The sequence below is a fragment of the Agelaius tricolor genome, unplaced genomic scaffold, assembly GCF_023055355.1.
Source record: "Agelaius tricolor isolate 1412-34295 unplaced genomic scaffold, bAgeTri1.0.p SCAF_14, whole genome shotgun sequence".
NCBI lineage: Eukaryota > Metazoa > Chordata > Aves > Passeriformes > Icteridae > Agelaius > Agelaius tricolor.
The window spans coordinates 10,116,248-10,140,261 of NW_027269274.1; the positions used below are offsets into that span (position 1 = coordinate 10,116,248).

At 46.9% G+C, this 24,014-nt stretch overlaps 1 protein-coding gene and 2 long non-coding RNA genes across 4 annotated transcripts; 2 read left to right on the forward strand and 1 right to left on the reverse strand.

The window, feature by feature from the left end:
• The first annotated feature begins 191 nt into the window (after nucleotides 1-191).
• Nucleotides 192-7,206, forward strand: LOC139595683 (uncharacterized). The gene is made up of 3 exons (XR_011681088.1): nucleotides 192-535; nucleotides 2,632-2,871; nucleotides 6,164-7,206. It is a non-coding gene; the product is annotated as an uncharacterized lncRNA (long non-coding RNA).
• Nucleotides 7,207-8,753: 1,547 nt separating this feature from the next.
• Nucleotides 8,754-22,218, forward strand: KLF15 (KLF transcription factor 15). 2 transcript variants are annotated; one of them, XM_071439639.1, is made up of 3 exons: nucleotides 8,754-8,927; nucleotides 13,238-14,345; nucleotides 20,171-22,218. In XM_071439639.1, exons 2-3 carry the CDS (start codon nucleotides 13,303-13,305, stop codon nucleotides 20,337-20,339), a joined length of 1,212 nt encoding a protein of 403 aa, XP_071295740.1. In that variant the 5' UTR covers nucleotides 8,754-8,927; nucleotides 13,238-13,302; the 3' UTR covers nucleotides 20,340-22,218. The 2 variants fall into 2 exon arrangements, with proteins under 2 accessions (XP_071295740.1, XP_071295738.1); XM_071439637.1 differs by lacking the exon at nucleotides 8,754-8,927 and adding an exon at nucleotides 8,951-9,172.
• Nucleotides 8,992-9,980, reverse strand: LOC139595870 (uncharacterized). The gene is made up of 2 exons (XR_011681160.1): nucleotides 9,534-9,980; nucleotides 8,992-9,422 (listed from the first exon to the last, which is right to left on the reverse strand). It is a non-coding gene; the product is annotated as an uncharacterized lncRNA (long non-coding RNA).
• Nucleotides 22,219-24,014: the final 1,796 nt, after the last annotated feature.

Sequence of the window (24,014 nt, forward strand, 5' to 3'; positions counted from 1 at the left end):
GATGGCCAGGAGCCCTAATGGTATCCAGGGAAACCTGAGTGCCTGCAGTAATTCACAGGGCGGTCACTGTCACGTGGAAATTTGTGCAAAACCATGTACACGTGGCTTGATCTTTGGGGTAGATTGGCTTTAGAGCTGAGGGCACTTGCTGTGCCAGCCTCTGCAGCAGACAGATTCCACTTGGACAAAAACTGGGTGATTTGCAGTGGTTTAGATATCTCTTTTCCCTAGGGAAAAGAAGAACTAGCATGTCATTAAGTAGAGGTTGTGGAAGAATTAAACCACTCAATAAGATGTGATGTTCTCTCCAATTCAGTGATTACAGGCTCTTCTCATAAAAGCTGCCATATTCCCTCTGCCTCTAGCACAATTCAGATATCCTGAAAAAAAGGACTTTCTCATCATCTTTTTTCTATATTTTCTTCACCAGGTACTTGAAATCCATTTTATGAACATGAGTTTGTTTTGTATTGTACTTTGCCAAGATTATTATCCTTAAGGAACAGGAGGTGAAACCACAGAGCAAGGAGATGAGGTGAGTCACTTCTGGCCATATAGACATTTAAATAGTTGCAGAATTGGGAAGGGACATATTTTCCTCTCAAGCAGTGTTTGTGGAGAAAAAAAATGTATGCCAGTAATCTGAATTTAGCTCTCCATTATTGCTTGTAACACCACCAGGGATAAATATTTTGCTCACAAACACCTACAGAATAAGAAAATGAGTATCTTTAGATTGCAGAATATGTAATTAATCTTCCCCCAAACTTTCAGACAATATAATGTGGATGAGAATGAAAACACTATGATCACATCTGTATTTTAAGAAAGAATAACCAGGCCTGAATCAGTGGTTTTTCATTGCTTGCATTGCTCCTAAGGACCCACTAGATGAGAAAATAGAAGATTGCATCACAATGGATACTTTTTGATATGAGTGATCCAGTTGTTTGGGGTTTTTTGGTCTGTTTTTTATTATTAATTATTCTGCTGAGAATATCTGCCCTGGGACAAACAAAGCAGTCAGCTCTCAACAGCAGCAAAATAAATCTCAGTCCAGGGCAACACAAACTGGGAAGAAGCTCCGGAGAGTGGTGCTATTTGAAATAAATTGAGGAAATATTTTTAAAGCTTGCATAGAGGAGCAGAGTTTTGCCAGCTATTACAATTGGACTTCAGAGTAACTGCTGAGTGGGTAATTAGTCCCGTGGGAACACAGGAGTCTGGACAAATGTAAAAAGGAACAAGAGGGGGAAAAAAGTGTATGAAGAATTAACTTTGGAAAACAAGCTAGAACATTAGTCACAGGAGAGATATAACTCAACTTCCATTTAACATTTATTTCTGTGATGAACAGGAACATTGCTTTTAACCCTGTATAGAAGCAGAAAATACAAAACTCGCTGTTTAACAGCTGGAACTACTTTATTGAAGTTCATCTCTTTGATAAGAGGGTGAAAGGGAGTGTAAAGAGATGGTGAAAATACTGCAAACCCAGCAAACAGAATTATGTTCACGTGGAGAAGGGAAAAAATAGTTGTGGAACTGGTCAAGATATTAGGTGGGTCTGTTCTGCTCTCAGAGACACCCCCATCATGAAGACAGAGCAGTTAGGGAAGGTTTAAAGGATCATGTCTCCACCAACCTTTGCTCACAGCCTGCCTGCGATGCTGGGTTGAGAGCACCCCAGCTGGAAGGAGGTGATTTACCCACCTGATGAGCCATAGCTGTTTGCACAACTCTTTGCTGGGTTTAGAAAGACTTGGTGGAACACAACTAGAAAGAAAGCTTGAAGCATGTGAGACACTTCTGAGGTTACCTGGGGCACATGTGGTTGGTTCTGCCATTCCAGAGCTCCTGATCCACAGTCCTGCGCTGTAACTACTGAACCAGAGACTTATTTATAGAGTTTGTGCACTTGGCTTTTGTGGTTCATTGCTCCCATTATTATCTCAACAGCGGTGATTTGCTAATCAGTCCTTTGTAGGACAGGACTAGTATTGCTTTGGCTGTCTGATGTTTAGAAAAAAGAAGAATGTAATTCCAGTGCCCCTGGAGGAGCAGGAAGCTTTGCAAAATCTCCTCATATATCTGGGTGTGAATCTATGTAAATGGGTCACATTAACTGAACTGTGTGCCTGGAGCAGTAATAGCAACATCACAGCTGAAGGCTCAAGACCAGGAACCAGACCTGGATCTTCCCAATTTGGAGGACTTTCATGCTTTCTCTGCTCTAAGCCTCCAAGGAGATTGAGTTGACCTCTGTGCTGGGCTCCCACTGTTTCAGTGGCCCAGTGATGGGGTCCCAGCTGCCTGCTGTGCCCTGGTACCCCAGGAGCTCTGTCTGTTGGTGCCTGGTGGTGCTCCAGCTGTGACCTGAGCCAAGGTTACTGTGTTTGCATGTAGGCTTTGTGTTTGCTGTTTAAGGTGAGCGAGAGGCTCTACATTCCCTCGGTTGGGTCACCCTCCCTGTTTCCCAATTGAATGCAAATAGCCAGACAGGCAGGCAGCTCTTCCTTGAAGACATTGAAATTCTCGAGAGGTGTGCCAGTGTCTGGCAGACACGGTGTTGGCAATGCACGGTGCACACAAGGTGGTCACAGCTGTTCATTCTGTAAACACTGTCTGCAGAACCAGCATCTCCTCTCAGCCCCTCCCTGAGCCCGCAGTGCTCAGCACAAGGATCCTGCAGGAGCGCACCCAGCCCTGGCGTATTCCTTCCAGGAGAGGGCAGGGGAACACAGTTTATCGCAGATCCACTCCTGAACTGGAGCCAGCCTCCATCCAATCCCTCATCTTCCTCTACGTCTTCTTGTATATTTTGCTTTCCCAAACTTGGATGAGCAGAAGTGGGTTCTGAATCTCCTCCAGGTGAGTCAGTGGGTTTTGTCACATTTACAGACCTGCCTGTCCCTGAGTCATCTTCGGGAGGGGCAGCTTGGGCTGGGCTGTGCCCCTTGCTCTGGAACCCCTTTCCATGAGCCTTGTGTGTTCCATTGAAGGCATCGCCTGCTGGGCAACTTCAGGACCAGGGTGGAAAGAGCCGAGCCCCAACAGCTCTGTTGCTTCAGCTCGCCACCAAGCCAGGGGAGGCAGTGATGGCACACCTCGTGTGTCCCACACTCAGCACAGCCCTGTCCCTGCACTGATGGCACACCTCGTGTGTCACACACTCAGCACAGCCCTGTCCCTGCACTGATGGCACACCTCGTGTGTCACACACTCAGCACAGCCCTGTCCCTGCACTGATGGGACCCTCGTGTGTCCCACACTCAGCACAGCCCTGTCCCTGCACTGATGGCACACCTCGTGTGTCACACACTCAGCACAGCCCTGTCCCTGCACTGATGGCACACCTCCTGTGTCACACACTCAGCACAGCCCTGTCCCTGCACTGATGGGACACTTATGTGTCCCACACTCAGTATACCCCTGTCCCTGCACTGATGTCACACCTTGTGTGTCACACACTCAGCACAGCCCTGTCCCTGCACTGATGGCACACCTTGTGTGTCCCACACTCAGCACAGCCCTGTCCCTGCACTGATGGGACACCTTGTGTGTCACACACTCAGCACAGCCCTGTCCCTGCACTGATGGCACACCTTGTGTGTCCCACACTCAGCACAGCCCTGTCCCTGCACTGATGTCACACCTTGTGTGTCACACACTCAGCACAGCCCTGTCCCTGCACTGATGGCACACCTTGTGTGTCCCACACTCAGCACAGCCCTGTCCCTGCAGAGGGGGCTGATTCCCTCGATGTCCATGATTCCAGCAGGAACAGCTCTGCTCTGTGGGTGCTTTTGCCAGATTAAAGTGCAGGGGTTACACATGGAAACCCGAGACTGGAGCTGGACCTGGCTAAAGATGGCTTAGAGAAATACAGCCAGAAGGTCAGCTAACGTTTTCTCTCTTAATGAACAGAAAGTTTGGGAGAAAATCAGAAACTCTCCCCAGGTCCCCCCACTGTCTTTAACAGTCAAAATCCTAATAGCATAAATAATCCTAAAATGAGTTTCTTCCAATTTATCTCCCCTTGGACCTATGATGCTGACTTGAAAAGACAACATAATTTTCAAACCAGTGGAGGAAAGAAAAAAAACCCAAAATCAATCAGCTGTTGTCCCTGGAGCACAGATGCCCTGGCAAGGCCAAAGAAATTAAGTCCTGAGATTGCTGTTGCTGTTTCCACCTTGTCCTGCAGAGACACAGCCAGGGATAAACATATTCTTTGTGTCAATATTTCTGTAGTACTGAGAGAACTTACAGTCCTTATCTGTGAGTGTCAAGGACTGCTAAGTTAATGTGATCATAACATTACTGGAGAGTCTGACAGGCTTTTTTGTTCCCTCTGTAACTGTTCTGGTGCTGAAAGCCAAAGCCCAGTAGATCTCAGCTGGATGTGACCATGGGCTTTGTGGCACATGGAAGGGATCCATCTGCAGGAGACTAACTTAAAAAAAACAAAAAGACCTTCAAAAAACACACAAAACCAACAAATAGATTTTGAACTTCCTTTTTATTTATTTATTTTTCTTTACTCTGCTTGATTATTTTTGCTTCTTTCAACCTTGATTTGTAAATCAGATGGAAATGTGTGAATAATCAATTCAGGCTGACTAACCCTTGTTTTGCCAGGTGGCTGGTTGGCTCATCAGATTACTAATAGTTTGCTGCTGCAGTAAATGGGAAATAGCAAAGGCTGAGGCAGAAATACCACAGGTGACCTCTAAAAACAGCAAAGCACTCACCAAATGCAACACAATCCCTCCTTTTGTCCGTCCATGAAGATCACTTTTCTTTCAAGTCCCCTTAAAAATGAGGAGTAATTTGTAACACAGAACTGTGCAAGCAACCTAAAAAAGAGGAGAAAATCATAGGCAGGAAAAGTCAGCCTCTGTAGAGCATGTATGGAAAGCCAAGTATGAGCAGAGCCAGGCAGTTCTTAGGTGTAAACTGCTGAGTGTGGAGGAGCCTTTGCTGCCTTTCCCACCTTTAATGGCTCTGTGCTATGTGGCACCAAGCAACTCATGAATAGTTCAGCCTACGGCTCCTTTTTAACTTTATAAAGCAGGGCAATTATTATCTACAGGAAAATTTTTTAAAGCTTGAATGATGAGGTTTATCTGCCTTTCCTGGCTAGATCTTTAGCACACAGCCACCAGACAAAAGCCACTTAAAAGGACTTTAACTCTGTGTTATCACCAGTGTTTGACTGGGCTGTGCCAATGCCAGAAAGGCTGTCTGAGCAGGGCAACCAGTTTGACTGAAGTTCTCTCCTGAAAGGTGGCAAAAGAGAGAATGGAAAATGCCCAAGTAATATCAAGGGACAGAAGTAACTATAGATTTTCAAAGGAGTTGTTGAAGGGGTGAAAAAAGGGAAGGAAATCTCTTCCTGATGCACAAAATGGATGGGTTGGGAAAATTCACATGTATTTCACAGCATGGAATGAGGACTCAGTTGTGCTGTAATACCAAATGAAGGATGCTGATGTGAGACATCAGTCATAGATGCACAAAAATTCATTCCCAAAATCTTGTCCCAGCCATTGCTGGTTCTCATGAAAAGCTGGCAGAAAAAAGGGATCAGAAGTAATTATATTTGTCTAGATCTGTGCATTTCCCCTGCTGTTAATAAAGGCTTGTAGTGTTTCCAAAGCCTTGAGCAAAACTTAGATGTGTGTCAGCTTGCTTTCACTGTCGTGGGGCTCAGAAGAATTAACCAGTTCACAGCTTGAGAAGAGCATGCAGAGATCACAGAGGGATGGAAAAGGGGCTGAGTCAGCTCAGAGGCTGCCACCTGCCACTGGAGCTTGTAATATCCAGCTTTGGGTTTATGCCCCAAAGTGTGCCTGCAGACCTCAAAACTAGGTCTGCAGTTTGAGGCACTCTCAGCAGATTCATGGTTAAGAAAATATGATCTAGCTGAGAAAGGAAGTTTCTCTGTTATAGTGTTTGCTCAGGAAGGATGCTGTAAAGGATGAAGCTGCAGGGATGTTTCAGTAAGGACAAGCCCAGAGTGGCATTCTAGGAGGCAGTGACTTTTGTGCATTTTCCCATTATTCTCTGCTGTACAGGTTTGTGCTGTAGTGAGGCATCAGAATTTGTGCTATTGTATATCGTGTCTGTTTGGTTTTAACATGTCCTTGTGTCTATCTAGAAATTCTGCCTGAGCAGAAAAGAAGACTTTGGATATTTGTCTTGGGTGTGCTGGTGTCCAATGGCCTGGTCAGGGCTGCAATTTCTACAGGAGCTCTGGACACCCAGGGATGCTGAAGGCAGTCTCTCAGCCTACACCCAAGGGCTGTGCTGAAGTTTCCCCTGGATTCTGTGTGCACATCAAAGGGGATCAGGACACAAACAAAAGGTTTGGTGCATCCAGAACTTGTCACACTGTGTGAGTGAGCTTGGGCCAGGGATCATTCTGTGTGTTCTGCACTCTCTTCCCAGGTGCTGTGCACTGCCTGCCTGCATTTCTAATACTTTTTCTTTGTTTTTTTTCCCTCATAGGGAAATCTCAGTGAGAAACACAGATGCCTCAGTTACACTTTCCTGATATTTTCTATTGCATTTCACCTCCCAGCAGTATTGAAAGGCTGAGATGCTCAGGAGGGTTCTTCAGATGTGAAAAAGTATCAGATCCCTCCTCCATCACGACATGCAGCCACACAGGGGCAGGTGCTGCCACAAGGGCTGGAGGCTGTGCATCCTCTCCCACAGCAGCATATTTGGATCTGCTTGAGCCCACTGAAAATTCTCACCTTCCTCTCTCCAGCCTCAGAAACAGCCAACAGCACAGCCCTGAAGCTGCACAGTGGGCAAAGGACCCAGCCTCCTCCAGTGGCGCTTTTAGGGAAGTGAAAAGGTTGTGGGCCCAGTAAAACAGATGAAACTTGAAAAGCAGAACTGGGAAAACACCGTTTTATTTCCACATAAGGTAAATATGGGACTACACTGCATCTCTAGCAATTTAAAGAAAGTTCAGAACTACTGTGACTAAAATATGAAGACATTGCCTTTTTCAAGTGGAAAAATGCAAGTTAGAGAAACCTCTAACATGTCCCAGTGCCTAGGTAGGTTATAGTAATGATAAAATGAAGATTGCAACTTTTAGTTGTTTTCATGTGATAAACATTACAAGGGAATTTTGTATGTGTTCAATTCCATTAAAGCCCAGCCTTGTTGGCTTAGATTTTAGCTGTATCTAAATTTCATGTCCTTTGCATTGCTAAATCACACTAAACTTCACCTACTCAGGAAACAAAGGGGTTTTAATTGAGAAAAAGCAGTAAAGCGAGGTTTGCCAAACATCTATTTTGGGTAAAAATATTTAAGGCCCACATTTTCACCAACGTAATCCTTTTTACGTCAGTGAAGTTACACTAATGCAGAATTTGGCCCTGATGTATTTGTACAAATATAGTATCCAGGATTTTGATGAGTACGTATTCATGCATTATTCATTGAGACAATGTGGAGAGGAAGAACGAGGTCTGTGCATGAGAGCAGAGCCCTGAGCACCCCCAGTTCCTTTGATGGTCCCCAGCAGGATGAAGGAGCACCTGTAGGGTCACCCCTGTGCTGCTGCCTGGCCAGGACTTGTTGAGGCTGAATGTCCTCTTGGGAAGAGACTGGTTTATGTTTGCCAGGCTGTGGGATGTGTTACTGGCAACTCTGAAGAAATGCAGATGGAGGATATTTTTGTGAGTTTAAATTGAGCTGGATTTGGAAAGAGATGAGATTGCATCTTGGTGCTGCCACAGACCTTTTGTTTGATCCTCTGTGCCTCTGTTTCCCCATAAAATGAGAATAATACTTCATTTTCCCTGCAGGACAGTGAGGCTTACTGTGGGGAGAAGGAAGGGTGTGCTGTCCCATGTGCCCTGACAAAAGGGTGCACAGACCTTTGTCATAGGACTGCATTCTGATATCCCAGGCTACACCTTCCCAAGAAATCTGAAGAAAGGAAAAACTGCATTTGGAAAACCACTGATTGAGCAGCAAAACTGACTGCTCCTGCAGCTGGCCCCACTGTGAGCTTCCCCTACAGGAGCTGAGCATAGATCCTGATCCATACCAAGTATTGCAGAGCTATAGTGTGTTTATGTACGTATATACATATACATAAATTATTATGTGTGTTTGTATGAAGAACTAGTGATGTCTACAGTAACAATGGGGGGTGTGTGTGGGACACTCATCTAGCCGGCTGGAAATCCTCTCCATCAGGCTTTGGCAGGTGGAAAGGGGCAGGTGTGGGGCAGGACAGAGGCAATGGGGCTCGTCACACCTCCCCAGGGACTCGCTGATCTCCAGGAGATGCCCAAAGGCTTGCACACTTACAGACTCGCACAGTGCTTGGGGTTGGAAGGGACATGAACAGGCCACCCAGCCCAACTCCCTGCAAGGAGCAGTGACGCCTTCAACCCGATCAAATTGCTCAGAGCCCTGTCCAACCTGACCCGGAGCGTTTCCAGGGATGGGGCATCAACCAGCTCTCCGAGCAACCTGCTCCGGTGTTTCCTCACCCTCACACTCTTCCTCACACGGACTGCCAGCCGCCCTTGTTTCAGTTCAGCCCGTTCCCCCCGTCCCGTGAGGCAGGCCCCTCCGGGGCCCGCAGCACCGCCCCGGGGCCGAGCGCGGCTCCCATTGAGGCCGGGCCCGGGCCGGCCCCCGCCGCCGCGGGGCCAATGGGGGCGGCGGACGCGGTCGAGCCTCTCCCCGGCCTCCCCCGCGGCGGCCGGGCGCCCGTCATGTGAGGGGGATATAGTACTACGGGAGCGGGGCCGCGCTCCGCAGCCGCGCACCCGCCTCCCGGGGGAGCTGCGCCCGCCTCCCGCCGCCGCTCCGCGCTCCCGGCCGCTCCTGCCTCCGCGGGCGGCTGCTCCGGGCTTGCTTGGGTCTACTCCCGCGGTTTTGTTGTGCGTTTGTCGTTTGTGCCTTTTTAAATTTTTCCTTGATTTTTAAAAATTATTATTTCTATAATTATATTTTTTTTAATTTTTTTTTTTTTTTTTTTTTTTTTTTTTTTTTTTTTTTTTTTTTTTGTGGCTTGGTTGTGTTGTTTGGGTTTTTTTTTCCCCCTCGTTCTCGTTGTTGTTGTTATTGTTGCGTTCTTCTGGTCGCCCGTGGCCTTTGCTGCCCCCCGGCTCGCAGAGGAGTTCAGGTAAGGGTTGATGGGGGCGCGGGGGCCGCGTCCCGCCGGCGGTGCCTCCGCGGCTCGGCGGGGCCGGGGCTGTGCCCCTGCTGCCGGCAGATGAATTCCATCCCGCCGGGGCAGCGGCCAGGGCTGGGGGCTGGCTTCGGGCTGCAGCGGTGCCGTGCCACGGAGTGACAGGCGGCGAGGGGGGGCTCATTCCCGATCATCGCGACCACGCTGCGGAGGAGAGAGGGGGAACTCAGGCCCCCAAAGCCTCCTGAAAAGGGATGAAAGGAAAAGGAAAAAAAAAATATAAATAATTTTTTAACAAACAAACAGACAAACGGAACAAAAAAAAACACGATTAAAAAAAAAAAAAAAACCCGACCAAACACGTTTTGCAGACATGGAAGCCTGGCTGTGCTGGTGCTGGAGTGGCAATTGCGTGTGTGTGTCCCGCACCCCTTTCCCTGCCCAGCGCCGTGCCCGCGTTATTGCGGGGTGCGCTCCGCCGGGGCCGCTGCCTGTGCCCGCCGCAGGTGAACCGCTGCCTCCTGTGGAAGCCAAAGTTTGGGGCTGGAGCGGGATAGTTTTCAGAGAAGAACGCTTTGGGAATGTTTCTGCGGCTTCCCAGGGGCAACGGGTTTGGGAAAAACAAACCTGAACACCCCACTGTGTCCGGGGAGCAGCACAGCCACCTTGCGGAGGAGATGAGAGCAAATGGGTTTACTTCTGGCTCACGGCTTCTTTTTATTTATTTTTTTATTATTATAATTCTCCCCCTTTGCATTCTCTTTTAATTTCTTAGACGCTCTGGGCCCGCTTCATTGCCTTGTTTATGGCTCGCTCTGTGGAGCAGAAGTCAGCCTGAACAGATTTAGAACAAGAGAAAACCCTGAAGAGATAAGTCTTAAACTAGAAAAAGCTGTGGCAGTAAATGTAGGAAATGACTGTCAGCGTCTCATATATGCTGTGTGATCAGTTGTGCTGGGCTGACTGTCCAGAAATGACAGGCTGCGAAATACATCCCCGTGTTTCAGCAAGTTCCCAGCACTTTACATTTTAATGTTGCTCTGCGTCAAAATATGTCTCCTCTGGTTTGCTTTTTGTCGTTATTTTTTTTTTAGCTGGCGATTAGATGGTCAGGTTTTAAACAGAACAACATGTTTTTGGCAGAAAGGACATCATAACAACCCAGGGAACTCTTAAAAAAAAGTTGGAGATGGTGGTGCTGCCGAACAGCTGCTGTATTTCACTCCAGAAGAGGCTGTTTCCAGTGGCTCAGGCACTGCAGTCCCACTATAGGTGCTTACATTTCTAACATGTTTTCAGCGTTCCTAGAGATGAAAGTGTGTTATGGAAACAGCATCATTAGTTTTCGTGGCCTTCACAGCCCCGGCTTTTTTTGGTTTTGTTTTCTAATCTTCTGTTTTTGGCCGTGTCTTCAGGCAAAGTAAGGATAAAAGTATTTTGGTTGTTAGCCTGGCCTTTAGGAAAAAAATATAGCCAGGGCCCGATCCTGCATTCCAGGCATTCTCCAAAATCTTCTTGGCTGTTCTGCAAGTTTTGAGAGCGCACAGAAAGCAGAACTGGCCCGTAGTGTGCCTGGATCTATTTGGCTCTGACAGTCCTCTCTTAAAAAGCCTCTGGTTACATCGAGTGACATTGTTCCTTGTCAAAAGAGATGGGAAACAAGCCTGCTGGCTGTTTTCTGCTGAGGTAACTGGCCCACAGCAATTGCTAGGGGTTCATTATTGGTTTTTTTCCTCCCTCATTTAAGTCCTAATTGAAATTGCAGTTTAGTTCTATTCCCAGGGAAATATATTGATATTTTGATAGTGGCTTCCCAGCTCTTGCAAGCATTTAAAGAAATCTTGAACATTTTAAGTTGGTTTTTTTTAAGAGAAGTTCACCAACTGCTTTTGGTGCACGCAAAGCATGCCAGCTTTTCTTAGAAAAGCACATGTTGCAGTCCAGATCTCCCTCACAGCCCCATTCTTCAGAAGTTTGGGCTGGAATAATACAGACATTAGAGGAAGAATCAGAAACCATCTGAGGGCAAGTCTTCCTTTCTGCCCTGTGTTTCTCAAGGCAGTCGCCAGTTTTTGGTGCAAGATAGAAACAATCAGCTTGGGTGAATTCTTACCAGATGCCAATACTAATTTGTCAGAAGCAGATGGTGCTTTCTGTTTCAAAACTGGAATAGCTCAGTTATAGGACTTCTGCTGGGGGAACTTTCCAGCAATATAGAGAGTAAAAAAAAAAAAAAAAAAAGTGTGTTAGAAATAGTGCAGTTCTTCTGACTCTTTGCTTTTACTATAAGACATGATTATAGACTAAGGTCACAAAACAGAGCCACTAACCTCTGCTTGAACTTCCTCGTGTTCAGCACATGTAGGTATTTCATTATTGGTTCAGAGGCACAGCTGACTGACAGGACACACAGACCAGGAAAATGTGCAGTCTTACTTTTAGTCATTATTTCAACCTGTCCCTGTTTCCTCCATGTGTCTGTGAAGGAGGAAGACAAGTCTTTAAGAAATGTGGCTTCCCCCCACTCCTTTCTGGGAAGTATTAATAGATGTTGCCAGTGGGACAGAGCTCTTTAAGGGTGTTGTGTAAAATACCTCGCTTTGTGTTCGCTGCAGCACTGAGCATACAGACACCTTTTAATTTTTCTCCAGAGAAGGAAAGGCAGGGCAAATCTTGGAGATGAGGCAGCAAAGATGCTCTGCAACAGCAGTAACAACCATCCCCTCGGCTGCACAAAACTGGGAGCTATTGACTATTCATGGCAAAGCGTCCACAGCGGCAGAGCCTGTGGAAAATGACAGCGTGTAACAAGATTGACTGGCATTTCCTTCACGCTGGGTCACATGCCTCCCAATTCACACACACACACAAGCTCATAGGCTGATCGAATGACTGCTATCTCTGCACTGCACATACCTTCCACAGAAAGAGTTGTTTTATTATGCACATGTACAGCTCTGTTTCCAATCAGTCACCTTGAGCAAGTGACTGAGGGCCAGCGTTGGCTCCATCCCGAGCTCTCTGCCGTTGCTCTCTAAGGGGCACAATCTCCGTCCGTAAGCAATTTCTGTTTGTTTCCCTCGGGGAGGTGGGGAACAAAAAAATACGTGGATGTCCCTCCTGCCTGTCCCTCCCCAGTGGCCTTTCTAGGAAGTTTGCTTGTTTTGGAGGGTGAAGTGCGGTTCAAGCGCGGCTGTCAGCGGGCGCGGGGTGGCTGCGCTGGCCGGGGCGGGGTTTGCTGTTGCGGGTTTGTAGCGGGGTTAGGGCTCACGGAAACCGGGATGTGCGGGATGCTGCGGGTCGGGATGCCGTGCAGCCCTCCCGGTGCAGCAGCTGGCTCGGGGCTCAGCTCAGCAGCGGGGAAAGCAGCCACCAGCTGGCTGGCAGGGCATGGTAATTAGCTCAGTGCCAGCCTTATTAAGGACAGTGCAGGTGATGATGACGTTGGCACACTGATTCATTACATCTGGAGGGGAAAATCCACCTAGTAAATGCTGAAGCACAGTAAATATTTTTGGCTCCTGCCAGATTGATCCTTTCATTATGCTGAACAGCCTATATTTGTAGAACTGAGGAAGTGAAAAATAAGGTTGGTGGAAAGCTACAAGATAGGGAAAGGATTTGCATTTTATGGTCACCAGCAATAAACTTTTTTTATTTGTTTCTTTTTGGTGGTAAAAATTTCAACACTTTATTTTTTCTTTCCCATTCCCTTCTTTGGCTCTGGATTTCACTGCTAGGTGAAAGCTTCTTATTTATTTTCTCTTGCTGGTAATATTCTATAAGGGAGCTGTAAATCTGGAGCACACACACGGTTGGGAAATGATTTCTGACAGCATTCTTTTGCAAATATGTGGTGCAATCTTGCAAAACGCTTCAGCCCTGACAGTCCTCAGGGGGTGGTGCAGACCTATCAAAGCTTGTAGCAGCCTGTGTACCCAGGGAGGCTGGATGCTCTGGACTTTCCTGTGGGCTAGAGGGCTTTACGAGTTTCAGTTCATGGAGATAAATGATTAAACCAACTTCTGACTGTTGCTGTTTTGTTTTTCCTGCACTTAGGCTCTCACCTGAACTTTGGCTGCCTGGTATATGCTGTTGGGATATCCTTAAGAGATCATCCAGGAATGGTGGATCACTTGCTGCCTACTGATGAATCCTTTTCATCAACAAGATCTTCCCTTGGATACTTTGGGGACATGACAGCTGGAGTGAGGTCCTACCAAATGCTGCCCTCTCCCCTGTCAGAAGATGACAGTGACTCGTCCAGCTTTTGTTCTTGTTCCAGCCCTGACTCCCAGGTCCTCAGCTCCAGCTATGGAAGCACATCCAGTGCAGAAAGTCAGGACAGTATCTTAGACTATTTATTGTCCCAGGCATCTTTGGGGAACACCACTGCATCATGGTGGGACAAAAGGAGACTTCAGCCAATAGTGAAAGAGGAGTACTTTAGGTTGCCTGAATTTCCTGTGGATATGGAAGACTCAGGACCATTTCAGCCCACACTTGAGGAAATTGAGGAATTTTTGGAGGAGAACATGGACTTGGAGCTCAAAGAAAGACCTAAAAGCGAGACCAAGGACTTGAGAGCTTGCAGCCAGGTTTCTGTTGCTTCTCTGCAGCAAAAAGACCATATGCTACCCAGTACTAGTTTAAAAGAGAGTAAAAATGAGCAGTTGACTAGCTCAACGGAAGGTGGCCAAGCTTCAAATGGAGGAATGACCCTGGAGAATGGAATACCTGTTATGCTCCAAATCCAGCCTGTGCAGATCAAACAGGAGTCCAACACGAGCCCCACTTCCCAAGGACCAGCACAGGAGAACATTAAAATTGCACAGCTCCTAGTCAACATCCAAGGACAGACATTTGCCCTTGTGCCTCAGATAGTTCAGTCGTCCAATTTGAACTTGTCCTCTAAATTTGTCCGCATCGCTCCCGTCCCCATCGCCGCCAAGCCAATTGGGCCAGGGGGCATGATCCAGGGGCAGACGGGAATCATCATGGGTCAGAAATTTCAAAAGAACCCTGCAGCTGAACTCATTAAAATGCATAAATGTTCTTTTCCTGGCTGCACCAAGATGTACACGAAAAGCAGCCATTTGAAAGCCCACCTGAGGAGGCACACAGGAGAAAAGCCCTTTGCGTGCACGTGGCCGGGCTGTGGATGGAGGTCAGTATTGGGGTGCAGCTCTGTCCAGTCCCCCTTCCCCTTCTTGCTCACTTGACCTCACTTGCTGAGCAAGTAGGTTTGCACTCAGATTTATAAACTGTTCCTATTGCCAGAACTTGTTTGGTTGGTTTGACAATGAAGACCTTTTTTCTTCCTGTTAGGTAACGCAGGGGTTCTGATAAATTAAATAGCACAGCATCACTTTCTGGCACCAGCAGCTTTAGTGTCTTAAAAAAAATTAAAGTAGTCCATCATAACTTGTATTTCATTCTAGAGGGTCAGATGAAGCTTGTTACCACAGGTAAGACCTGGTGTTTGCATTGGTGTGGCTGCAGCACAGCAGCCCCAGCAGACCTGTGGCTGGCACCAGCTGAGGCTGAGTGAGCTCAATGGTTTGGGGCAGAATTGCTGTGCACAGCCCTGTGTGGGACTAAATGTGGCCAGCGAAGGGCTGTGATAAGCAAGTATGGTTAAAAGCAGTACTCTGTGCACTTTCATAGAAAATGCACTCCATCCCACTCCTTCTTAAAATGCTGGCAGTGACACTCTGGCATACTCTGGGTTTTATTCTCTGTCTTGATTCAGAAAAATGCGTGGGTGCCACTCAAAGTTGCAAAAAAGCTGTCAGATGTAACAACATAACCAGAAGGCTGAGGTGGAGTTAAGGATTGCTTGAATGAAAGATTGCAGGTTTGATTGAGAAAATGTTTGGCAGAAGGATTTTTAAAAATATTTTATTTTATTTTTAATATGAATTGAAAAATTTAGTCTTTTTAAAAAATATCAGCTTTTTATTTTAAGGAAGCTTTGACAGATGCCTTCCTCCCTCTTTCCAGTTAGCTGTATTACTGGCTTGCCTGCTGGCAAGTGCTAATGTACAGCACCACTAATGATGATGGGAGAAAATATAATCTTAACTGTCTTGTGTTAAATTAAATTGAATTTCTTGCAAATAATATGCTGCAGAGCTTCAGTGAGCAATGTCTAATGAGAAAATGGGTTGTGATCATGGGCAACAGATGAGGTAAAAAGTAACAGGAGAATGTTGTATAAAAATGCAAGTATGTGAGACATGCAGCAGTTAGAGATGGCTGGGTTGGTTTGAGGGAAAAGGTCACAGGGGAGCTGAACCCTCTCTTCTCCAGCTGGACCAGTCTGAAGTTTGTTTCTCAGAAGGGCTGGGGAGATCAGATTATGGTGGCTCTACAAACTGGTGGTGATTTGTTTCCTTTTGTCCTGGTGGCATCTCTCATGGGCTGTTTGTTGCTGCTCAGGGTATCTGCTCACCAAAGCTGCATTTTTCAGCTGATTGGTCCCAGAGACTGTGAGCTGGCTGCTCCCAACCTGCAGGACAGGCGCTTGCTGCTTTTTATTTGGTTGCCAGAGTATGTGTGCACAGGCAGCAGATGTGCCTGTGGGTGTCATGCTGGCTTTCCTTGCATGTGAGCACAGCTCTCCTTTTTGTGACAAAATGCATGTGGCAGTGAGGGTTTGTCTAATCCAAACTGAGATTTGTACCAATGCTCCCAGGGACTTGTGTGGCTCAGGATCAGGAGCCCGAAGCATTGCCCGTGGATGACCTTCTCCAGCTCTGTCTTATCACAAAGCTGGTGTTCCCCAAGATACAAAACCAATGAGAATGTTTGGGAAAAATAGTAAGTGATAAAGGTTGATTAAATTTACAACAGGTGCCTCTCTTCTCAGAATGTTGTGGCAAATGATTTTCTGCCTTGGCTGGAGGGCCAAAAGAGGTGCAGGTCCCACAGCCTGGAGAACCCTGAACTTTCAGCCACCACAGCTTTTTAAAGATGAGCCCAACAGGAAGGAGAAATTAATCATAATGAAGAACATGTGTCTTGTCCACAAACAGCTGCTGCAAAGGGCTTTTCAAACTCTTGTGCTGTTTGTCTTGTTGAATTTCACAGCCTGGGCTGCAATCTCAATCCCCAAAACCCCCAAACTTTGGAAGGGCTCTGCTACAAGAGAAGTTTATAGCCAGCAGGAGAGGCCTCCTGTGCTCACAGCAATCCTTAGCACCAGCCTGAGATTGCTGCACATCCCCTGCATGCTGCTCCACGTCAAAGGCCAGACCCAACTGAGCATTGAATTACTCAGTCCCCTTTCATCAATAAACCATGTTTACCTTCTCAAAAGTTCAGTGAGAGCTGTGACTTAAGTCTCACATGACTTAAGTCCACTGCATCTGGCCACTCTGTTTGCTCCCAGGTCTACATAATCTCAAATGAATTTAAGCACTAAAACACTGCTGGGCTCTGCTTTCCCCCTTTTTCCCATTCTTGTGCTTGTGTATTTATTTTTTCACTGAAGACACTTAAGAGCTGATCTCACTGGAGATAGTAATTTCAAAACCAAAACAAAGTGTTGCCTAGCACAAAGTGCCTGAGCTCAGTGGGAGGGTTAAAGGTTCCTCAGCACTCTGTGCACGATGTTCTAAATTCACCAGGGTTGGAGTGTGCACCCAGCAAACCCTTTTGCTCACCCCTAGGATGGCTGGAGACCCCTAGCACCTCCCTGATGGAGGCTGAACCCTGCTTGCTTGTGCCCTTCCTAGGCACAGGGCAAGGGCTGTTTTTGGCAGTCTGCAGAGTGGTGCTCACTGGCAGTGGCCAGTGACCCGTTGTGCTCCCTGGACGGGTCAGGGCACTGATCTGTGTCCTGCCACCTTCTACCTTTGGCACCCCTGGTCAGCACTGCTCAGGCCAAAGAGTTGAGCTGCAGCAGGGGCTGGGCCCAGCAGCTGTGTTACGGCTCAGAGCAGGAGAAGCTCCTGCTTCCCTCCCTGGCACAGCGCTGTGCAAAGCTGCAGCTGCTGCAAGGCTGGGGGGAGGCAATGGCCTTTAAATGCCCCACTGCATCTTCTGGCTGCTGACAGCCACGAGCTCTGCCTGGCTTGGCAGGGAGGGTTTAAAGGCTTGGTAACATGTGGCCTGAGTGGCCATGGGCAGTACCACACGTGGAGCAGGGCAGGCATCTCGCATTGGCTTTTCTTGCTGCTGCTGTGCAAAGGGATGACAGGTGCTCAGGAGCTGTTCTGGTTCCTTGTAGGAAAGCTCTGGGAATGGGCAGGAGGAATCTGTGTAGGGCCTCCCCTCCACTGTGGGGGAGAGGTACAGCCTGAGTTGGCCTCAAAGGCTGGTGGCCATGGCAGGGGCCAGGAGTACCAGGCTAAAGCTATTGACCTTTTTTGCCCCATGAGCCACATAGGAATTGTCCCCATGTGTCTGGGGGACACAGGACATGTCCTACACATCAGGGAGCTCTAGGACTTTTCTTCAAGGGAGATGTAGTTACAGTCCCTTGGGGTCCTGCCAGATTGAAGGATGAAGAAGGCTCTTTTAGTTGCTGTGGGATTTCCCAGATCCCTTCACTTTCTTTCTTTCTTTTTTTCTTTTGAAGGAGGAATCCTTCTGGAAATGGCAGTGACAGAATAGTGAGGTATTCCTTGGGGCTTCCTTTTTTTTTTTTTTCTTTTGAATTTTGCATTCCACAGTGGATTATTTTCACTTTCTTTAGGTTGATCTCAGTGCCAGAGTGTGTTGCAGATATTTCACTGCAGAGCCAGACCGCCAGATCCTCCCGGCTTCCTTGTCCTAACCTTTGCGTTGTTTTTTTGTAAACACACAGACAGCTTGAGGTTTATTTCTGTGGGCTCTGTAAGTTGATCTTTCCGTCACTGCTGGGGAACAGTGTTGCAACATTCCTGCCTCTTCAGCTAAGGACATGGTTATGAGGCAGAGTGTATTTTTATCGGATGAACTCATCCAAGCTCATTCCTGACATGTGCCTCTTTCTCCCCCACCGTCCGTGCAATTCCCCTCAAAATGCACTTGTGAGGCTCTTGTGCAGGATTAGCCAAGTGCTACTGCACTTCTGTTCCAGATGGTGACCTTAATGGCCAAGGACATAGGACAGGACAACCCAGCCACATCTGCTTTTACTTCTCTGAGGTCTGTATATAAGAGGATGGCTCTTTGCAAAAGTGCTTTTCCTCTTTTCCCTGGATGTGGCACAGTTCTGTTCCTTGTCCAACACTCAGTCCTGTTGTGGCAGTCTGCACAGGCAGCATCCTACACTCTCCAGACCCACTCACCCACAGTCCTACCAGAGCATCCCTACAGGGATCTGGCCCTGGGACTAGCTCCCTGCTAAGGACTTGGGAGAAATCCCTGACCCTGCTGCTCCTGGCTCCAGACTGTGGTTTTAGGAAGCTATGGCTGAAAGGACCAGGGGTGTTAGAGAAAGCAAACATACAAGTAGAAGGCATGTAGAGAAACTTCTGTCATAGCCTTTATGGAGAAGAGTCATGCCAAGTGGACAGTTCCATAACAGCTGCCTCTTCATCATGGAGAATTTCACTCTTTTGCCATGGTGCAAGGAAAGGAAGAAAAGCAACTGAAGAGGTGAAAGAATCTCCCCTAGAAATGCCCCTGGGACAGATGCCCACACCATACCTTACCCATGGTGAGTGCCTGGATCAGTTTTCCAGGGGCTGAGTGTTCTCTGGGGAGCATGACCAGTCTGAAGAGCTGTAGCAACTCAGGAAATCATTACCAGCTTTCCCAGTGCCTATGCCCTGGTCCTCAACCGTTGGCGGGAGATCAGAGCTAATTAAAACCTTTATGTGGAAACTTACTTTTCTTGCATGAGGGGTTTATTCATAGGAGCCCAGCAGTTCTCTTTTCTCCCTTTCATAAAAATAGCGTATTCGCTCTGTTGGTGATGTGATATTTTGCTCCAGAAGGGCACATTTTTCTACATGTTCTTTCCCTGATTTGTTCAGCTAGTGCCCATGACTTCACTTATTTATTGTAAATAAACAGCTGATACCATTTCTTGCAAGCTCTCTTTCTGTGCTGCTCTTTGTTACTGCTCTGGCAACAAAACCCTTAATTGCCCTTTGTCAGGCAGCAAATTTTTTGTACCCATCTGGACAGGGCTGTTTTAGTGTGACATTGTTAATTAACCCTCTGTCTCCTAGTTGTGTCCAAAGTGGAAATGGAGCCAGCCCTGCTCTTAAGGCCAAAGGATCAATTCATTTGGGTTCAATAAAGCCTGTGGGATTCATGGTGACTATTTGGGGATTTTTCTGTGGAGATGGAAGGTGGAAAATATCTAAAATTAAAAAGATTATGGAACACAGTTTTGGTAATTAAAGGCTCATTCTTAATTTAATTTACCCATGCTAACTATGCAAATAACTATGCAAATGACCATTGGGGCCCACCTGAATTTCAGCTGTTGGGAATGCTGAGCATCTCTGGTGCTAATAATGACTCTTTATTTAGCCTACAGGAGCACCCATGGAAGCCAATTTTTCATGTGGATCTAATAAGTCATGTTGTTTCTAGGTAGCTCTGGCTGGATTTATCTGGAATCCCTCTGAAACTGGGTGCACTTAGGGGGTGTGCTGGTGCAGGGGGAGCTTGAAAAAAGACCTTACCTGCAGGACAGTGGTGGTTGTCTTTGCTTGAGGAGTCTGTGCTTGGATTTGCAGGAGAGAGATGGTGGGGGTGACTTTGGAGGGGACTGCAGGGGGATCGAGAGCAGCGCTGCTTTTGTCAAGCTGTTCCCATGCCGTGGGGTCCAGGACAAGGCTGGTACCAATGCTGTGTCCATGCATTGCCCTGAGTCCAGGGCTGGTAGCTCTGTGTTTCCATCATTGCTGGGACCAGCCCAGCCCTGCTGTGTTTCCCTTTCACCTCCTGGAGTCTCCCAGTGTCCTGGGGGGACGTTTTTTACCTCGCTGTGCGGCACTTAGCACAACAAACCCCCATTTATCTGACAAGGCCTCTCCTCTCTTGCAGGTTCTCCAGGTCAGACGAGCTGTCCCGGCACAGGCGCTCCCACTCGGGGGTGAAGCCCTACCAGTGTCCAGTGTGTGAGAAGAAGTTTGCTCGAAGTGACCACTTGTCCAAGCACGTCAAGGTGCACCGGTTCCCGCGCAGCAGCCGCTCCGTGCGCGCCGTGAACTGACGGCTCCTGCCCTCCCTGCCCGCCAGCCGTCCCCAGCAGCCACCACAGCACTTTGCTCACCACCTTCCTAGTGATAATTTATTTGTCTCCACAGAACAGTCCATGCTGTTACTTGATACCACCGTGTTTGAGTGCCCCATGTCCTTCAAAGATGATTTGAGAATGAAGCTCTTTTTGGGTCAGGGGAGCGGGGCGCTTCTTCCTTTTTTTTTTTTTTTTTCTTTTAAGGATATTATTTTCCTTTCCTTCTATCTGTCTCTCCTTTGCTGCTGCTTCTTTTGGAAATTACAGTGTTTTATTTTTAGCTGTTTTCTGCTGCACAGGAAAATGTAAAAGTTGCTTGCTGCTAGTTAATTATAGCCCTGGCATTCCTGAGGGCTTTGCTCATGTACAGGCCACTCATTGTGAGTTTTTATTAAGCTGCTCTATTTGTCCAGTTTGGAAACAGCAAATTCCTTTTGAAATGAAAACAACTCCTTTGTTTTTGGGTTGCCTGAGCCAAGGATTTGTAGGGGCTGGCCATAGGAGGAGGAGCAGTGGGAGTTGGGGATAGGGGGAGACAGGGTTTGGAGAGCACTGGAATGTGCCTCCATGCATCTCTGATTTTCCCAGCTCACATTTACCTTTCCCTTGGCTAGGGCTATATATAAATATTTATGTATATATATTCATACATACATACATATATATATAAATATATATATATATATATATATATATATATATATGTTTAAGGAAAGACACATCCCAAGCAAATCCAGAAGCTCAGGCTGGATGGAATGGCTTGGAGTGAAGCCTCTGGAACTGTGTGTGTGCTTCTGTCCTGTGCTGCCAAGGGGTGCAAGGATGCCCAGGCTCCAAAGGACACTGCTTTCCTTTGAGGCTGGTTTGCAGCATCCACTTCCTTTAGCAGAAGAGCTGTTGTCTGCCCACAAGGCAGCACAAAGGTGTTTGTGAGAGCCTCTGAGCTCTGTTCTGTCTCTGCTGCTGCCCTCTTGTGTGACCTGGGGGCGAGAAAGCAGAGCCCCAGCCCTGGGGGAGCCTGGTGAGCAGTGGGCTCATCATCACAGCATCCCCACATGCACTGAGAGTCAGGGCCTGGCTGGCTGGAGCTCAGTGTCTGTGTGCTGGCAGGGTCTGCAGGATGTGCCTGTGCCCACCCCGAGCTGGTGGGACAGTGCTGTGAGCCCGAGGTCTGGGGGTGATCCTCAGTGCTAATCCTCTCCCTCCTGACAGCCATGTCAGAGCTCCATGCAGCTGGGGTGGGCAAATGGGTGAGAACAGCAGCCAAAAGAAACAAATTTGTGTGATAGCTGGCTAAGAAGGGAATTTAAGCAAATAATCAGATGGTAGCAGGCAAGTGATTTTATTTGTGTTTCTTCTTGTTTTGTTTTTCCTTTTGAACTCTGGCGATTGTAAGAAGCTTTAGAAGAAAATAGGATTCAGTAATTAGGAATGATTTTATAATGGATGTTGCATTTCCTTTCCATTTGCAGACGGCATCTGTTTGTCTTTTCTGTTGGCAAAATGGGAAGTAGGAAAGTGTGATCCTAGAGCTAGGCAGAGCAGGAGCCCATGCTGTGTGAGAACAGCAGGTCTGGCTAAAGTGAATGCATTCCTTTTGTCCTCTAGAAATTAATATAAATGAACTATCATCTATTGACTGGTTTATATCACATCCTATGAATGTATGTAAATAAAACTGTACATAGATGCATATCTATATAAAATATCTTTTAATAACATATCAAATTTGTGTAAATTGGAAACAAAAATACCTATAAAGCCAGTGTACATAAGTTACAATTCTGTATATTTTCTTTTGTTCTTCATAAAAATATATTTACTTTGACAATAAAATGAAAATGGAAATTTTAAATCCCTCCTTGAAATTATTATTCATTAATTTCCTTTATAGCCAGCTCTGAAATTTTGGTTCACCTGGACGTAACTTTTCAGGTGCTGTGTAACAGGGAGAGGATGGATCAGTTCTGAAGTTATCTTCAGTTTTTCTCATCTCAGAAAGTTCTTGGGAGGCGTGAGATGTCTCAGCCGCCTCTCTTCACTGGAGCCCTCACGCCCTGCCTGGCAGCCACGCTGGGACACAAATGCCTTCCATGGCTCCTGACTGCTGTGGAACAGGTCTACAGATGCAGTAAAACTGTGGTTCATAAAGTAGAGCAAGCAGGTTTGGAAGGAATTCCAGCTTTAGTGATTAGTGTGGAGGAGGAAGGGCTTCAAGGTCTGCTTCAGACGGTGATGCATTGTGTGACCCAAGACAAAGGACTCCATTGCCTGTTCTGCACTTCCCTTTCTTGTAAAAGGGGGATAATAACACATGACAATGATACTGTGGGACTTAATTTGCCTTTGTGTGATCCTTGGATGGAAGGAGCAAGCAATGAGACCAGTAGTCACAGGATTAGATTGTTAAAGAAAGGCCCAGCGTGATGGTCTTGGTGCCAGGGCACCTCAGTTGGCTCTGCTGCAAATCCCACGCCTGACAGAGTGATGTGAAGGAGCTGTGCTAGGAAGAATTGCCTCAGGCCTGAGGAGAAGACGCCCTGTTCTGCAAAAGCCATTGCTTCCATTTGTAACAACGGGGGCATGAGCACCATGCTCTCGTGATCTGCAAGCTGGGACATGTCTTGCACTGTGCTTCTGCTTGCTTTGGCCTCCGCTGGAAGAAGAAAGCAGGAACATGACTGGTGTTAAAGTCACTTCTGAGTCTCCATGGGAGCAATGGTGCAGTGGGTCCAGATCTTCTCCCAGCAAGAACCATTCTGACACTAGCAGGCACTGAGGGATTAAAGTCTCTCCCTGAAGAACAGACACCAAAAAGCGCCAGCTGATGAGCCAGGGCTCTCCAGACCCCTGATTATTTTTCCCAGAGAATCCCTTTGAGTCTGGCAAGAGCACCAAGGGATGAGGCAGACTAAGTTCTGTGCAATCCAGGTTGTTATCTCCTGTCGTGTAGCTTGAAGACCAGAGTGCTCAGGACAGTGGTTTTAAGTTTTAATTAGCAAGCCTGCACCAAGAGGATCTGCAATTCCCTTCTGTTCTCACCCTATCCACTTCATCTATTAAACCAGCTGCTTTTTTTTAACCAGCATCTCAGTCTCTTCCTCGTCTCACCTGGAGTTCTGATATTGCTGTAAAGTTGGGCAATTCACCCTGCAAGGCCTTTGGGGCAGAAGTTGCTATTTTTCTGCAAGAGGTAATACTTGAAGTGGAGTAATGCAAAATGTCTACTGTTGGAGCACAGCAGGGCAGAAATCTAAGTTTTAGCCTGCAATATTTTCCATGAAATGTGTATTCTCTCTCTATTTTCCTTTCTCTCTTGTCTGTTTTAAGTATGGGTTTTGAGTGTGAATCGTGTGGGTTTTTCTAGTTAATACCTAAGGAAATGTAAGTTTATGTAAAAATTGCAATATTTTGCTGAAAAGTGTAGGTCCATGTTTGCTGTGAAAGCAGAGTTAGTTTTGCTTGAAATGATTGACATTTCCAGAGTTTTGTCCCAAAAAAAGTAGAAATTTCCAAGAGAGATTTTGATGTTTGTTTTATGTGGAATTACTGGCCTGGCTGGGCCTTTGCGGATTTATGAGAAAAACGTGGCCCTGCCTTAAGCCTGGCTAATCCACCTGAAGATAAACATATATTTAAGTGTTTTAATGC